General features: G+C 41.7%; 1 protein-coding gene across 3 annotated transcripts in view; it reads right to left on the bottom strand.

Annotated features, from left to right (window-relative positions):
• The window catches only part of ASTN1 (astrotactin 1), a 287,138-nt gene extending 272,723 nt beyond the window's left edge, over nt 1-14,415 (bottom strand). For 2 of the 3 annotated variants that reach the window (XM_079107250.1, XM_079107251.1), the window contains exon 1: nt 13,893-14,415. In XM_079107250.1, the coding sequence (XP_078963376.1) occupies nt 13,893-14,175 (283 nt within the window). In that variant the 5' untranslated portion in view covers nt 14,176-14,415. The remainder of the gene's footprint in view (nt 1-13,892) is intronic. The other variant, XM_079107249.1, reaches the window with a different exon arrangement.
• Between the last annotated feature and the right edge of the window lie 4,119 nt (nt 14,416-18,534).

Raw genomic sequence — 18,534 nt, 5'->3', positions numbered from 1 at the left:
AGGCAGAGGATGGGACAGAATGACGACCAGGGCAGCACTCAGCACACTGTGAGTGACCTGGAAGCCATCCGTGGATGCAAGGAGAGGAGGAGCAGAAGACGATGGCACTGAGGATGTACACTTCCAAAAGGGAACAGAGGTGTTTCTGAAAGAAGAGTAGAATTATATGTGGGTAGAATATTGTTCTTTATTTTGGGGGAGTCTTATCCTAAGGAGTGCAAATTGGCAAAAAGAAAAACAAAAAAACCTATTCTTTCCTTCCTTCCCTTCTTTCTCTTGAATTTAAATTCAGCAAGGGCCACCCAGTTAACACTGCATTGCTCAGGGTCATTTGCTGGAATTTGGTTTGTGTAATAAAGTCCTCACCAATGGTATATGTTATGGTTTGGATGTGAGATGTTCCCCAAAAGTTCACGTGAGACAATGCAAGAAGGTTTAGAGGAGAAATGATTGGGTTGTTAGAGTCTTAACCCAATCAGTGAATTAATCACCTGATGGGATTGAGTGCTAATTGAAGTGGTGGGTGTGGCTGGAGGAGGAGGAGCATTGGGGGTGTGGCCTTGGGGTATTTATTTTATTCTCTCTGCTTCTTGATCATCATGTGAGCTGCTTCCTTCCAGGACACTCTTCCACCTTGATGTTCTGCCTCACTTCCAGTCTGGAGGAATGGAGTAAGTATTCTATTGACTTGGATCTCTGAAATCATGAGCCCTCAAATAAAGTCTTCTTCCTCTACAGTTGTTCTGGTCAGGTCTTCAATCACAGCAGCAAAAAAGTTGACTAAAACGGTATAGAAGTGGGAAGAATGTGTGCGACGTTTTCCTCACTTCCTTAAAAATAAAGCTAACCCTGGACATCTGCTCTTCCTCTTCCTGGAAGCTGAAACATGCATTCTCTGATGACCTGCTTTGCTATCCTGTGGGGCGAAGAGCAACAAGATAGACAGATCCTGGGTTTCCGAACCACTAGATGGAGTGGAGAGCAGAGGAGTGACCTACCGAACTGCACCACTAGCTCTGAACTGTCACCTGAGGGAGAAGCAGCTTTTCTCCTTTAAGTCACTTTGTAAAAGCCTTTTTGTTCTAGAAACTTAACCTCTATCCTACTTATAGTACCCTTTCAAAAATCTATTTTTAAATGCAATCCTTTCTAGGAATTGCACTTACACATAGATTTTATATTCAATGGACTCCCGGCCCATAAATGGTCCCGATGCTAATTACACGTGGTATAGCAGCAGCCACAGAATTAGCAGTGGAGAGAAAGGGAATGGCCGCCCCTTCCGGGCGCGTGGGAAACACTTTGGGAATGCATGCAGAGGACGCTTGTCAATAAAGTGGCCACTCTGTGCCACTGCGCCCTGTCCGGTTATGGCCCAAAATTGGTGCTAAACTGAAAAGAGCCATCCAGGGAATATCAGGAAGGACAGGAGAGGAGACATTGGGAAGAGTATAAGGTCAAGGCACGGGATGAGATTATCATGGAGAAAAATGAGTAAGACAGAATTTTAGTTCTCAGAATTCATGTTTGGAGAAAAACACGAAGCGAGGGAAAACAGGATAATCTGAAGCCATCAGTCCACAGAAGTTCACACTCCAGGGATGCTTTGTGCACAGGGATTGCACTGGGAATGGTACCTGGAGAAGCTTGGTGGTGTGGCAAATTCACACTTAGATGCCGGCAACGAAGAGTTTCGCGGGATACTGCACTGGTGTACATGCTTAATTTCATGTCCTCTCGACCAAAGGTCATCAGTTTTTAACACAAGTGCCAAATATTTAAGATGACCCTAAATATTTATGTACTGATCTATTTTAGTTTTCACACTTCCTACTTCCTGTTAATTAGGTTATAGCTAATAACTTCTCACCCAGACAAACTCCCAACATCTTCTGAATCTCAACCTAGACCACTTTTTCTGGAAAGAGTTTGGTCCTACTCTGACTGACTTAGCTGTTCAGTACTTTACAGTGTTACCAAATCTTCACTGAGTCATTATAATCACCACACTGATTAAGTAGAGCAGTTAAGATTGTGGGCATGATAGGTCATTTCAATGCAATCTAAATTATTGTAGCACAAAGAAAGAAACAAACTTGAACATTATTTTTATGAAATAAACATAAATTCATACTAAATCCTGACAAACATTATACACACACGATAAGATGACCTAAGATTAACCTCACTTAGGAATAGTCTTAATAAAATATTAATGACCAGAATTCGACAGCATGCTAAAGAAATAATTCATTACTACCAAGTGAGGAATTATTCAAGGAATGCTAGGATGGTTCGATATTAGCAAGTGAATTTACATAATTCATTATTTTAATAAATTTAAGGGAGTAAAAGTCATATTATTCTCTCTATAAATACTAAAAAAATTTAAATATTTTCTTTACAACCAAATAAAACAATCAATTCTTCCTCAATCTGATAACTTTTATTCATGTTAACCCAAGTTCAGAAACAAACCTAAATGTGTTATGAAATTTAGTATGTGATAAAGGTAACACCTCAAATCAGAGGGGAAGCCAAAGACTATTTAATAAATGGCACAAGACAGTTGAATAACTGTGTGGACATGTAAATGCAATACTATGTATATAGAACATCTGGATAAGGTTGTGTATCATTCTAAATACCAGAATAAATTCAAAATATATCAAATATTTAAATATAAAGAATAAAACCAGGGCTGTGGATACAGCTCAGTTGGTAGAGTGCTTGCCTCACAAGCACAAGGCCCTGGGTTCAAATCCCCAGCACCACAAAAAAAAAAAAAAAAAAAAGAATAAAACCATTAGAATATTAGCAGAAAAACTGGGGAATCCTTTTTATAATCTTTTTTGTGTGTGTGTGCTGGGAATTGAACCCACGGCCTTGTGCTTACAAGGCAAGCACTTTACCGACCAAGCTATCTCCCCAGCCTCTTTTTATAATCTTAATGTGAGGAAGACTCTCAACTAAGTCTTAGGGAATAGAAGCCAAGAAAAAAATAATTAATCGCTTTAATTACATAAAAATTCAAAGGATTTCAGAAAATCAACCCACCAAACAAGCAAACAAAAACTTAAACAAGGACAAGAAATATAATAATCAAGGAAAATTTTATTTGTAACTCATATAGTCAAAGAGATCATCTCCCTAGTATGGGAGATGATCCATGGGTTCCTAAAAATATAAAATAGAATAGTGAAGAGATGTCATTCTAGATATATTGAATTGACAAATATTAGGAAACTGCACAATGCCAAGCATTCATGGGTGTTCAGGCATATAGGAACCATCACATGTTTCTGATAAGCATGCAGATTGGGTCAGCCATCTGAGCACAATTCAGCAGTTATATATCCCAGAAAATTTTTCACAAAATTCCTTAAGGAAATATGCACAAAGGTGATAATTGCAGCCTTATTTACAGTGATAGGAACAAGAGCCAACCTAGGTGTCCATCATTAAGAGGATTGGTCAAATGTGGCAGAAGCCTATGATGGAGTGCTCCATAGAACCCAGAATCAATGGTGAGACCTGTGTGGTTCTACACACCTTCAGCAAGAAGCAAGTGTCCAGACTGTTCAATATGGTAGCTGGTAGCCATGAGGCTATTTAGGAGTATACTAAACAAATTTTTTAAATAAAAATTCAGTTTCTCTGATGTACGAGCTACATTTCAAGTGCTCAAGAGCCACATTGACTAGGAAGGGCCATACTGCATAGTGCAGGTAGAGAACAGGACCTTAGTTTTGCAGAAAGCTATATTGGACGGTACCGAGCGGAGAAAGCAAGAATCAGAGTGACATGACAGCACATCTTCCTTTACTAAAATTAAAAATGCATGAACATAAGCTATGCACATTTCACAATAAAAGAAGGATAAATATAGGTAAATGACAATCCTTGCTCTGGGGAAGGTTGGGTGGAAATTCAAATTAGAGATAAAGGGAAATAAACACACAAATGATCAGACACCTGGAAGAAGAGGGGCTTTCATAGACCTCTGATAAAATGCGCTGAGTTGAGGAATATGATTATTTCAATTCTGTGCATTGAGATCACAATAAATAAATGAAAGAAGGAAAGAAGGAAGAAAGGAAGCACACAACAACCTGTATGCAACTTTCATCCAGAGCCACCACCGTTTTCCAGGAATTCACCAAAGTAACCAACACAATGGAATCGAGGGGAGTTGCTCAATATTTCTAAAGTTCAGTATTTTGGGGCTTTTTAGAAAACGTGGATTTACTCCTTGGGTCACATACCTGGAGATCTACAAGAAAGATAATATTGTAGATGTCAGAGGAACAGGGACTGTTGAGAAAGGAGTGCATCACAGAAATGTTACCAGGTAAAACTGGAAGAGTCAACAGTGCTACCCAGCATACTGCGGGTGTGCTGTGTGCAAACAAGTTAAGGAAAATTCTCACCAAGAGAATTAATGAGTATTGAGCATGTTAAGCCCTCTAAGAGCTGAAATAGACTCCTGAGATGTATGACGAAATGATTCATCTTCATACATATACAAATGATAAGAAAAAGAAGGAAACCAAAGGGGAATGTACCAGGGTTCAGCTGAAGCTCCAGCCTGCTCAGCCCAGAGAGGTATACTTTGTAAGAATCAACAAACACGGTCAGAGCTGCTGGAAGCTATTCCCTAAGAATCCATGGCACAATGGATGTAAAACAGTAGAAGACCTCTGCACTGTAAAACTGTTTATTTAAATTGGGTAGAAGTGTGGTGTATTCTCTCCCCAAAAATATTTAAAGCAACAACAAAAAATGCCACATGCTAATATTTACAGTGCTTATCTTTATCATTGTTCAAAACTGGAAGTGGTTGATATATTCTTCAGTAGGTAGATGGATAAAAAAAAAATGGGGTATATGTATAAGGTAATATTATTCAGCAACAAAAGAAATGAGCTACCAACCCATGAAGAAAAAATAGAGCAAAGGGAAGAGGTAAGTCTGAAGAGGTTACAAATCACAGGTTCCAGCCACGGTCATTCAAGAACAGGCGACACCACAGTGACAGGACAAGATCAGTGCTTTCCAGGTTTGGGAGTAGGGAAGGGAGAACTGAGCAGAGGAAGGGCAGGGAATTCTGAGAGGCAAACTATTCCATATGCTTTAATTGTGGATATCTTACAGTGCACACTTGTCAAAACTCAGGTCACTTTCCAGGACATAAACCCAACCTTAATGTCTGCAAACTAAATCACTTAGGAGGTTGAGGGAGCCCAGGATGGAATGCAAAATGTGACAAAACACTAACTATAAAGGGTATTACAGTCTCACTGAAGGAGGTGAGGAGGAGAAGTGCTGACCTAAGTAAATTTGGGAATGAGTAGACTTCACAACTAAAGAAAGAGAAACTGGGCATAAGACTGTACTCTGATAAAGTTGTTCCCAATAGGGGAATGGAAGCAATTCTAAGACTGCTACAACGGCATCATGGAATGGAAACATTAAATAAATGAATGGCAGATGATTGGAACCAGGCTTCTCGTCGTTGGAGTAAGGTGAGGAGCATAGAATTGTCCATGGATTAGATAACAGATCAGATCAAAACAGTTGTTTAAGTAATGATAATGAACTCATGCTTAGCTCAAAATAGATAGACAGATAGATAGATAGATAGATAAATACTTATAAATGTGTGTATAAGTTTGTGTACATGTATCTATATCCTGGCTCTGTCAGCTGAGAGGAATGAGAAGCAACAACATCCCAGTATAGACAAGCTCACCTAAGGCCTACATCTTGGTTTCTAACACCATTCTCCATTAAGAACTATCCAGGTTTCTTAGAGAAACAGGTAATTCTCCATGCAGGCAGGAAACATACAAGATGAATCTGTGCCAGTTTATAGTGACAGAAAGTAATAAAGTGCTCAAAAAGCAAAAACAGGACTACATGAAAATCCACAATGACAGGGGCATGCCACAGACACATGAGAGCCGACTGGAAGGAGTTCCATTAGCTAAAGCTGGAACAAGCAATTTGAGCAATAAAATCAATAAAATAGTATAAAATAAATATTTATGAGTCCATTCAATATGAACAAATGATGAAATAAACAGAACATTCTCTCACATAGAATAATTCAAAATAATTTATGTTCTCAGGCTACAAAAAAGATGAATCATAACTCCCCACTTCTTTAATATGGTTTATCAAGTGAATTCTGCCAGAATAAAAACCAGGAGAAAAGCAAGAGTGGAGAAAGTCCACCTACCCCACCCTGATCAGGTGATCAAGGTCAACGGCCAGCCAAGTAGACAATACACACTCTTGGTGTGATGTAATAAAAGGACATCTCACAGCCTCCTCCCCTAAACTGGAAATCTAGTCTAATCATCAGAAAGACCCTAGGCAAATCCCAGTTGAGGATGGTCTATAAAATACCTGATCAGTATTCTTCAAACTGTCCAGGTCAGCAAAAACAAGCCAAGGAAAGGTCACAGCCGAGAACAGCTTAAGGGGTCATGATAACATAATGGAAAGTGGTGTTCCGGGTGGGGTCCGGGACAGAAGGAGGGTTGTTTCAGTCAGCTTTTTTGTTGCTGCGACTAAAAGATCTGACCAGAATAATTTTAGGAGAGGAAAAGTTTATTTGGGGGCTCACAGTTTCAGTCGTCTTAGTCCATAGAAGGCCAGCTCCATTACTCAGGGCCCAAGGTGAGGCAGAACATCATGGTGGAAGACTGTGGCAGAGGGAACCAGCTCACATGATGATCAGGAAGAAAGACTCCACTCTTCAAATACAAAACACACCCCATGGCCACGCCCCCAATGAACCACCTCCTCCAGCCACACCCAACCTGCCTCCAGTTACCACTCAGTTAATACCATCAGGGATTGATTCACCAATTAGGTTAAGGCTATAACCCAATCATTTCTCCTCCAGACCTTCTTGCATTGTCTCACACGTGCGCTTTTGGGGAACACCACATCTAAACCATAACAAGGGTATCAAGCAAAAACCAAGGAAATTGGAGTGACATAAAACTTTCAACAATAACGATGCATCAGCAATGACTCTTCAATTTTAACAAATGCACCACAGGGATGTTAATAAGAGGAGAACCAGGTATGGGGTCATGGGAACTCTCTGTACTATTATACTAATTTTCCCACACATCTAAAATTGTTCTAATTAAGTGTATCCTTTGGAAAAGGAGAACAAAAATCAAGTGCTGCCAGTATCTCCGGAGCTCCCTTTTCTATCTTTCCACGTCACATTATCTCCCCTTTCCTGGTGGCTTTTCATAAACATTTTAGCACTTATGTACATAATCTTAAACAACATGTTGCTTTGACTTTGTATGAATAAATTATACCTTATGTATTTTCAGTGAATTACTTACTCTCACTCATCATTATAGGTGTGAGATTTACACATATTGGTACTAGTACCTCAACCCATTTATTTTCATGGCTAGATAATATACCATTGGGCGAATGCACCATCTTGCTTACTTCCAGCATTCTATTAATGGCTGCTTCCAGGTTTTGCTATTACCAACAGGAATGCTACATTCCATGTATACATGTAAAACATCCTGTGCAATAAACAGCTAGCTAGAGGTGAAATTGCTCTGTCATCAGGCATGCACATTTTCAATCTTACTTTTCCAAAAGTTGTCATGTCAGTTTAGATTACCATTAGCAACAATTTAAGTTTTCTGAATTTTGTTCCTTGGGAACCTTCTGGAGATCCACAGAGATGTTGTCTTTTGTTTCCCTCAAAGTTTTAAAGTGTGTGTGATTTAAAAACAAAATATTAGTCATTTTGTATCTGTAATAAAAATAACATGGTGATAGATACCAAACTGTAATACACTAGAAATTGCCATAAGCTTTAACTTGTCCTGGGAGACTAACTTGCTCAAAATAGAGCTTTCTTTGATATCTGTGTGCATGTATTTGAAGTGGTATAAAAGCGAAAAAATAAAGACTTGGCATGACCCTGCAGAAAAGGTGCCCAATTCTGTTCTTATAAACTGGCCTTTATCTGAGAAACTACCAGTCTTTTATGTTTAATTGCATGTCAAGAACTAGGGAGGAAGGAAGGAAGGAAGAAAAGAATATATATATATATATATATATATATATATATATATATATATATATATACACACACACACACACACACATATATATATGGAATATGCATACAAGGTCTCAATCTTGCCTCCAAAGAGAAATAAAGAAATTAAGCTTGTACTTTATTTTTTCCTTCAAAAACTGCGATGACTTGAATTAGAGGCATATCAGCACATCCAGAAGAACATGTGAAGTGTTGTAAAATTCATCACTTCTGCATTCAAAATTCCTTTGATGTAAAAAATCTACATTTCTATAGCAGAACAGTAAATGACGACCCTCTCGATGCTATAAATGAGTGCATTCTGCCACTGAGAGGTATGTAAGTGCTGCCACCCTACCTTCAGATTGCTACCATTCACTCCAGCGTGTCCTGGGTGGGGCCGCCACGCTATGCAAATTTGTTCACTGTTAATCTAGACCACTCACCATAGTAGAAAGCAAAAGGAAGCAATGAAAAGAAATAAATTTTAACATTTTCCCCAAATGGTATCTTTCCTCGGATGGGAAGAGGGGTGAAAAGCAGTTAGAGATATTTAGGCATTTTAGTTGCTTCCTGTTCATCTAAAGCTCACCTGTAAGTAGAAAATGATATTCAATCTTACACCTGGAGCTGAGGGGAAAGCTCAGTCACAGCTACTCGCTGGGCCTTGGCAGTGCCTTCTGAGCATCGGGCTTTCTAGCACAAAGATCCAGGGCCTTCCACCTCACTGGCGATTAGAGTTTCAACATTTGAATTTTGTGAAGTGAAAAACATTTAGTCCATGACAGGCATCACACTGATTTTGTAATTAGTCATTACTTTACCAGTGAGGTTTAATTTAAAATTTCCTGTTTATTAGACAATTACAGTTTTTCTTGACATGAATAGGTAGGTACTTTACATCCTTTGCCACTTTTCTACTGAGGGGTCTATTTTTAATTTTTTTTTTTTTTTTTTTTTTTCTTGTAAGAGCTCTCTATATTGTAAGGAAACCCTAACCCTTGTAAAATTTTAGTTTGCTTTTCTTTTGAATCTTGTTTTTCAACTGTAATCTTAGTAATCTTAGTAAATAAATAAGTGGAAGCTTTACTTTTCATTAATAAAAAAAAAAAAAAAAAAAAAAACTTTTAAAGTTCAAAACAAGAAAAGAAAAGATCCGGGGCCTTGGACACAGGTGGCCTCTGGATGGCTCTGTGATCCCATCCCAAAGGCATTTCTAGAGGACCCTTCTCAGAAGAGCACTGACATGTTGTCTTCAGCCTGTGCATCTTACCTTGTTCATCACATCCCTTGGTGTCACAATATGTCACCAAGGAACATGGAGACTGACTACCCAAATCTGGAAACTACAAATGAAATAAGAATGCCCCCACTCTTCTGAAGGAATATACCTACCTGTGTGACATACTCCTTGACAGCTTCACCTCCCACATCACGGCTTGTGTAAGAAATCACGATGGGCAAGGAGAGTGTAGAGGTATTTGCACAGACACCATAAGGGACACCTTTCCCTATCCTAACCACTGTCAGGGCTCCTTTTATTCAACTAGGAAACAGATTTTGAGAAATGTTAAGGTATGTAAAATAGTAGCTAGAAGAAAGTAGCTAAACTTGACATTGACCTGAGTTCAAGTGACAGATTCATCATTTGTTAGCTAAGTGACCCTGAGTCATTCATTTACCCTCCCTGATCTGCTTTTCCCTCCACTGTTGGAAGAGGTGGCAAGCCAAGAGTTGACACCAGATCTGTCTTCATAGCCTGTTCTTTAAACCACTGCACTGGACTGCTTGAGATACTTCAAACAGCACCGTGCATGTGGGGACTACACCTCTGCAGACTGATGGATTTATCTTCAGGAATGCTTTGTTCAATCAAAAGCCATGACAGCTAAAGCAAAACTCCCAAGCACAAGAGAAATAGCTTTCTTCACTGAGTTTCATGCATGTAAAACCTCACTACTGGGTATGAACCAGAGGGTGTCACCTTCGAATAGCAACAGGACTGACAGATGCATTGTGTTCACAGCACAGAGTATCTGGAGGCCCCATTGCAGGTTCACCTATTGTCTCCAAATCAAATTTGCCTCCAAAATAGGAGTTTCCACTGTTTTGAAAGCTGAGATATGAAATTTCAGCTGATGAATCTGTCAAGCCTTTAAAAACTTCTGAGAGGATACTAAGACTTAGGTACCTAAGTATTTAAAATTAGAAACTGCAGTTATTTTTTAATACTCTGGAGACTTTTTATAGCACATCTTGAAATTGGTATTCAGATTACCCAACTTAGAGTTGCCAGATAAAGAAGAGGGCCAGACACAGTACAATGAGGATTTGTGGAAAGGACAGCAATCTAGAGATGACACCCCTGAGTAAACACAGTCCAGTTCAAAACTATGTGTAGTCCCCCTCCCCGCCCCCCACAAAACCCCATATCTGAAAGTCACATCTGCCCTTTGCACCTGAGTGCAATTTACAAACCCACCTCAAAGAAGAGGAGACATGGTCTCATCCCCCTCTGCCTGAGATTATCCTACAAGCAAAGGTAACAAGGCTGATGGCTGAGATGGCACCTGGGAGCCAAGCTCCACCGTTCTCCCTGGCCTCTATGAGGACACCCAAGCCCCCTCTCCAGAACCAGGCACAGTTCCCACCAGTCTCCCAGCCTGGCCGCTCTCCACACTGTGCTACAGGCTTGTGATTCCCACACTCAGATTCATTCCCCAAATGGCAGTTTGCTCTTCTCCTCCCCATGAGCTCAAATCCTCACCTCTCCTAATCCAAGCCAAATCCAAGCTTCCTTTAATTTCATTCATTTGCTTTGCATTTTAATCCATGTAAAGGACACAGAAGTGGGATGGACTAAGACCCCTTTAGAGGGAAGGGACGGCTTCATAGAGAGATAACCTCAGTGCAGGGTTCAGAAGGAAGCATGGATGGCCACCAGGTAAGAAAGGGACAAGGAGCCTTCTTTGCAGAGGGAATAGACATGCAAAGATTCAAAAGCGTTCTGAAAGCCCTGGAGGAACATGAAGTGTGAAAAGCCAGCTGCATACAATTTTTGAGAAAAACTTTGTTTGCATCATTGAAGTGATAGGTCTTGATCTGGAAACAAAGGGAAGTCAAGGCAAGGCTTGCTTTTGTTATTTGTTTTCTTCTCTTTTCCCTTTTTTTTTTTTTTTCTTTTTTTTCTTTTCTCCACTCAAAAGAGTAGCCTCTGGTCAAGTCCATGTCTTCTGTGGAGTCTGTACTTATTATGGAAACATCTCCTCCCTCAGCATTCCTAGACTGCTTTTTACATCCCTACTACACAATCATGTATCATTACAGTTCTAGCAGGTTTGGGGTGTTTCCAATGAGAGTACCTGAAAGTGGGAGCTTTTTATTTTTTAATTTGTCTTAGTGCCTAAGAGTGCTAAGCAAGTTCATGCTTAACAAATTCCTGGGTGTGACTGATTCAGATTTTTTTCAGGGGATGGAGAAAGCACACTGGATTCCAGAGAGGAAGTGAAGGACTGTAGTCATTATAGCCATCAGTATTGGCCATGAGTGATGGGATCCAGGACCACAGAAGTTAACTTCAAAAACACCTATTCTCGAGTCTGCCCTCCATTCCTCCATGAACTTGGACTCCTCTCCCTTTCTGCCCAGTTTGGCTCCACCAGTGAAGCTGAGACTTATCCTTGCTCCCCTTAGGAATACTGGGCCAGGAGGGATAATAGGTACCAGCAGATCTCTAGTTCCAGCACACCTCATTAACGGGGAGGACAGGGGAGGGACAATCAATGATGCCTTTAAACAGTGCACCTGGCCCAGAAGTGAGAGCTGTGCCTGTACCTATGTGCAAATGCCAAGTTGCAGCAGGTTACCATAGCAACCCAAACAAGGTGCTGCAGTGGGCAGCTTTGCACAGAGGTGCAGAAAACCCATTCTTTAACATCTGAGCTTTTGAAGTGCACATCAGATCCTGGTAGGCCTATCAAGATATTCAGTCCCAGCATTGGGATTCTGCAAAAAAAAAAAAGTGGAATTTTGAATACCTACTAGTCCAACCTGCCTCGTTCCATCCACACAAGTCCCTCTTTATGCACAATAAACACTGTATGCAGAACCCAAAAGAACCCCTTTAGAAACACGTAATTCTTCATACTCATTCTATATATTACGATGAACAGATTGTACTTGGACATCGGCATGACTTCCACCCGAAATTCACATCCACTGAATAACCCAGCAATTGTACATTGTAATGCGTAGCATATCCACAACATTCCCATTCTCAGACAGCCCCCAGTTTTTATTATGTTATTGGTGTTTTTAATGCGACAATAAGTAATTCTATCAAGAGTGTAGGTTGGTTTGAATGATTCAACTGAGGTGCACTCCAGGAACTATAAACCAACTTTTCAAAGGACCAGGCAATTTTTTAAATTACGTTTCCATAGGAGTTGGGAGTGAGGGTTTTCTTACCCACTTGCTCATGTTTTTACGATGAACATACCTCTTGAGAAGGGAGAACAACAGAGAGACTTAGCACTTGCCATATGGTTTCTAACTTACATTTGACTCTCAGGAAGCCGTGTCCCTGTGAGTAGGTAGAGCATTAAGAAGATGTAACAACGTCCTGGAAACACCCTCCCTCCCATCTCTTTCTTTCTTTCTATCTTTCCTCCTTACCCCCTTGGATCTAGAAACTGACTTGTGGCTTGTGGTTTTCTTTGAATTCTCTCCTGGGCAAAATAAGCCTCACTCAAGAAACAGATTGCACAATGGTGGTGCACAGCAGGGTGAGAGACACAGCTGCACCTGGAGAAGGGGAGAGGTTTGGTTAACTAAGTCCTGTGAACCTGTGGTGCTTCACAAGATGCTGAAACAGGACCTCAATTGCTTTCTGACTTGATAAAGAGAGGAAATCCAAAATGATACAGGAATTCCAGCACCTGAGGAGTTCTGCGGCCTAAGAAATGACAAGGATGGCACCAAAAGAGATAGATGTAAACAAACAAAGGAAAGAGGAGCCTCATGCCAGGGGAGGTCCTTCTGTGTGCACAGGTGCCTCTGCCTCTCTAAGGCAGCTCTGGGAACAAAGAAACCAATATAACAGAGCACAGTTGGGTGATCTCTTTATCCAGGGAACTGTGGTGACACATGGAGATGTGGAGGTGGCTGAGTGAGGGGGTTGCTACATTTAGGCACAGAGGTAGGACTTCCCAAGGATGAACACTCTGAGTACAAGAAACTTGAGTATTTGGAAGGAAGGTGTCGGCAACCTGGTGACACACAGGGCTGTCAGTGACTGAAGACTAGAGATACAGCCGGTGCAGCTGGGCCTGCACATGCCTGACAAGGTGATGACCAAATACCTGCCTCTAAAACCCCCAGGAATGGCTGTGGGTGGCTGCGGGTGTCCAGAGGGTGTGAAGCGAAGAGAGGAGCATGTGGTCAGGGAGCGGGGAGAAGGGCTCATGGGAGTTGAGCTGGTGGCAGACCAGAAGTGCCATGCGGATGTGGTCCTGAATTAAAGCCTGGAAGGGCGAGACCGGGAGAGGGTTCGCTCGTGCAACCTGTTCCTCTGGGGCAGGAGGCTGAGGGCCCAGCACCCAGGTCGGATCTGGGGGGAAGCCAAGCGCGGCGAGGCGCTAGCTTGCAAGTGGGTGTGGAGAACGGTCCGCGCGTGGGGCGGATCCAGGGGGTGGGGGAGGGGATGTCGCCGGCGAGTGGGTGTGTGGAGCGAGCCGGGGTGGGGGTTGGGGGCGCCGGTCCAGCGCCTGCGGCCGCCTCGACCTCCCCCGGGACTCACCCAGCACGAAGTAGGGCAGCTCGGTGTTCTCCAGGTCGTCCACCACGACCATCTCTCCCGGGAAGTCGTTGCGCACCGAGAAGAGGAGCTTGGGCTCGGAGGCCGAGGGGCTGTGCATGATGCTCAGGTCGTTCTCGCGCAGGAAGGGCAGCGCCGACACCGTGATGCTTTTGAGCTTGCACTCCAGCTCCTTGGAGGGGTCCCCGTCGCCGGCGGCCGTGGCCAGCACCGCCGCCGGCCCCCAGCAGCAGGCGAGCAGGGCGCAGAGCCGGGCTAAAGCCATCTTGAGCCCCAGCCGCTTCCTCCCAGCGCTGCGATGGTGGGGGAGGCAGCGAGCGGGGAGGGAGGGAACGAGCGAGCGAGGAGCGAGCGCGGGAGGCGGGGGAGGCTGGGGAGGGACGCGAGCCGGGAGCCCGGTCCCCGCAACCAGAAGCCGCCGGCAGGGCGCTCGCTGCAGGCGCTGCGGTCCGGAGAGCCGGCTTCTTTGTTTCCCGGAGCAGCTTATCTGGGAAAGGGAAAAAAGGGGGAGAGGGCGAGAAGCAGGCGAGGAAGGACGCTGGGAGGGACGAGGAAGGGAGCCGAGGATTCTAGGGAATCAGGTCAGCCCCCAGCTGGCTGCCGGGGCTCCCGCCTCTCTCCTCCTTTGCACCCCCCAGCACGAGCCACGCTCTCGGCTATTAACTATCTGCACTGCATTTTGAAAAATTCTCCTTTGCAATGCAAATTCTTCCCTGTCGCATTATCATCCAAACGCCTTGGGAAAGGCACGCACCTTAAAGGGCGCTTCCTGGGAGCAGGTGTGTGCGGTTGGTGATGATGTGGGGGGGTGTCTTTCTAGATGCAAATTCCCGTCGTGATTTTATGCATGTAGGTTGTCCCATTCTTGTCTCTTTGTGCCCACTAGTTAATTGGATTTGTCTGTTGGATAAGTGAGTGCCAAGATAAATGCACATGTGTATGTTTTTACTTAACATTAACTTTGCAAAGTAAAAAAAAAAAAGTGTTATATTGATAGAGATAGATACACCCAATAAAGAACCAAGTCAATGTATCTCATATGGCTAAGCAGGAGAGCAGAACTTTCACTGTTACAAGTGAGTTACATCTTGCCTTTTCACTTCATTTCTGTCACAAATGTTACCTACAGTATCCAATAAAAAGATGATTTGGGAAATGCTACAATGGATAGAAGGAGCAGACTTAGCCCAAAGAAATGTTGTCCCTTTGGTTTTAAAGGAACTGGTAAATAGAACAGATCTAGGAGAATATGTGAGAAAAATGGAAAAGCATCCTTAACAAGTGAAAAAGTAATAAAAGAATACCCTGAATGTGAGCCAAGTCAGTCCTAATTCATCAGGAGCAGAACAGAGTAAATATTTAGGCCTCTACCTACCTATTCAGAGAAATAAGAACGACACCAAAAACCCACGTAAGATCTGTCTGCAGTCGGGCAATGTTGCCTTTGAAAGATGACAACAGTGTGCAGAAAACAGTGATAGAAAAGTGACATTTGTGTGGTAGAAAAGGGAAACACTGGAACGTGATATTTAATGGAACTTTCTTACACATGATAACCAATAACTTGTCCAAAAGTCTGTCCTGCCAACGATATTTCTTCAACGCTGATTTTAAATACTAGGTGTTATGAAGACTAGTAAGCAGAGTTCCCATTCTATGAGTTTAATTCACCGCCCTTGCAGAGACCTCTACTTTAGGAACAATTGCATTCTTAATCTACCTGACATAAATTTATTGACATATCTAAATATGTGTCCTTTAATAGACAAAAGGGTGTGCCATACATTTCTCAAGGTTAATCTATTTGAGTAGTTGAGAAGTTCAATCTAGTCAAATCAGTCATATGTAAGGTCACACTTAAGGAGTGAAAGATCTATTTATCATCAAAATAAGCAAATATTTTGATATAGGTTTAGTTTTTAAACTTGACATACCAAAAATCAACCCAAAGCTGTATTACCACGAGCATTGCAAACTACTGCAAAAAAGATGTATCAGCAAATGATCTTCGAAAACTCATTCCCATCTTCGTTCTTCCCCTTAGAAGAGCATAGAATTCATGATTCCTTTTTTTCAACATTTTCTAGCATTAAAAAAAAAAGAGAGAGATGAAGCATAGATGGGCAAGTTGATTCGCCATTGAATAATCAAAGTAATGCCAAGAAAACACACTTAGTTCTAGAATGTGAGAAATGTCATGAAATTACCAGATAATCTACTACTTATGGATAAGGAAACTAAGGTGAGTGAGTTACTCTTCAGCGTCAATCTGCTAATATGGAGCTAAGACCACAGATAGGATTTTATGGACCACAATCATTCATTCAGCAAACTCTTGAAAGCCTCTTTTATCCTGTACATTTGTCAAAGCATGGGGGGAAAATGCTTTTTGGTAGTATGTAATCTATTCCCAGTTTGAAATCCTTTCTAACTTTCTGGAGAATCTTGAGTCATGTTGGAAAATGAAAGTGAATTATTTGGGGTTGATGTCTAGTCTTTTTAAAAATCTATATGAAGTTGGAAGTAATTAGAAATTGGCATCTCAATCCTTTAGGTACCTCTGTCTTTACGGAATGGGCATGGAAGAAAGCTGTGTAAATAGAAAGCATATTTGTCCAGGATACTTGATTCCTGTAGGAATGGGTGTAATGACATGTGGTCTCCTCTTTGAGGAAAAAAAAAAAAAAAAAAATCTAGAGATGGGATAGAAATTGCAATTCACAGAAGCCATATCTACCGAGTGATGCTTTGCATTTTCAATTGTGTGGGCCACGTGTACGCATCTCAGTCGTCACCTTTGTGTTAGGCAACATGATCTAGTGGAATCATAGACATGGATTCAAGTCTCTATTTGCAGGTGAGTTTGAACCATTTTTATCTTCAGCTTCCCCATCAATAAAAGAGGATCGCTCGTCTCTGCCCACCTCACAGGCCACAGATAATAAATATGCAAATATTTATATCATTTATAGCACTATAAGGTAGCAAGTCCTATTATCTCCAATCCTGAAGCCCAACTTCCTCTATTTGAGTGACAGTGGCCTCTCCTTGAATCTTACAGTAGCTTTGATTGCTTTTCCTGCTATCAACCAATTCTGTGCACAGGTACCAGGTTGATCTTCATGAAATCTTGCTCTCATCACGACATTTCTTTTCCTAAAGGTTCAAGTTCAAACACCATGGTTTGGAAATTTGAGGACTCTTCCAAATCTCACACTATGTATTCCCCGAGATGGATTACTCACAGCACTGCATCTCTTCTGTGCTCTCGGTGTGCACATGCATGCACACACACCTGGAATATTACACTCTTCATCCATCAGAGCATCCCATCCCCTCAGACCTACCTCCGGCCTCCCCTCTGCTGTGCGAACTTCTACCTCTTCTGTTTCTCATAGCTCCACTCACTAAGCGCATAGTCACACATACCTGCAGAAGGGGAAGGACCACGTTCAAATTGTGTGTCTTGTCTCTGAACAGAGTGTTTTGCATTTTGTAATATTTTATTTGGAAAACAAATAATAGTGCATAATTTAGGGTGGTCATAAGGAGGAAACGTGATTGTGTTTGTATGCAGAGGTTCTGACACATCCTTACCATTATCACCTCATTGTACTATTTGAGACAGAAAATAAACTTCAGAGTCATCTTCACAAGATTTTTTCTCCAGTGTAGAAATCAACAATTAAGTGATTTATACTCCTCAGTGTTTACCTACCATTAATAATGGCATGTGTACACACACTAAAGGATAAGTACAGGTTTACTGATAATAGACAAAAAATGGAGACAACCCACACACTCATCAATAGAAGAGATAAATGTCATATAGTCAAGCAATGGATCACTACACAGTTTTTTTTTTTTTAATGCAACTTCATAAATTAATCTCCCTGATGTAAGGATGAGTGAAAGAAACAAGACACAGAAGAATTTACACTCCGAAGATTCTTGAATTAGAAAATTCAAGAGCAGGTAACATTAACCTTTGGCAATGAAAGTCAGAATAGTAGTTATCTCAAGGGGTGGAGGGCTTACCAAAACGGGCAGCAATGTGCTTCCTGAGGTGCTGGAAATGATGTGGGTGTGGTTACATCACTAAACATATAGACAAACATTCATCAGACTGTACACTAGCAAAATGTTCTAGTGCATATCTTACCTCATTACATTTTTTGTTAAATGATTTGGGACACCATAGGAGAAGGAAGTACAGATAAATCTTATCTTTTTTCTTGTTTTTGTGCCTGCCAACCCCACCCCCTTCTGTCCTCAAATGATCTCAGAATCTCTCATTTTCTTTCCGCTCCCTTACACTATTTTACAAGAATGCCAATGTCCTATGTCACCACTTGGAACAAATTCAGTGTACCTCCATCCCTAGAAATCACAGGAGTAAATGCCCAAAGGTTGAGCAGCAATGGATTTAGACTTTCTCTCGTTCACTTAGATATTTTATCCTAGAAGAAGAGCTGGGGATCCTGTAGGATCACCATCCCCTGACATATTTTGTAACTTTGGTAGACAGACCTGCAGTATGCCGAAACAACGTCAGATTTGTATGAGAAACAGAGGAGAATATACAGGTGAAAGTCAGGGGTGGGTGAGAATGGGGTGTGCACGT

Source organism: Sciurus vulgaris, assembly GCF_902686455.1.
Source record: "Sciurus vulgaris genome assembly, chromosome: 12".
Classification (NCBI taxonomy): domain Eukaryota; kingdom Metazoa; phylum Chordata; class Mammalia; order Rodentia; family Sciuridae; genus Sciurus; species Sciurus vulgaris.
This window is presented reverse-complemented; position numbering and strand designations above follow the sequence as displayed.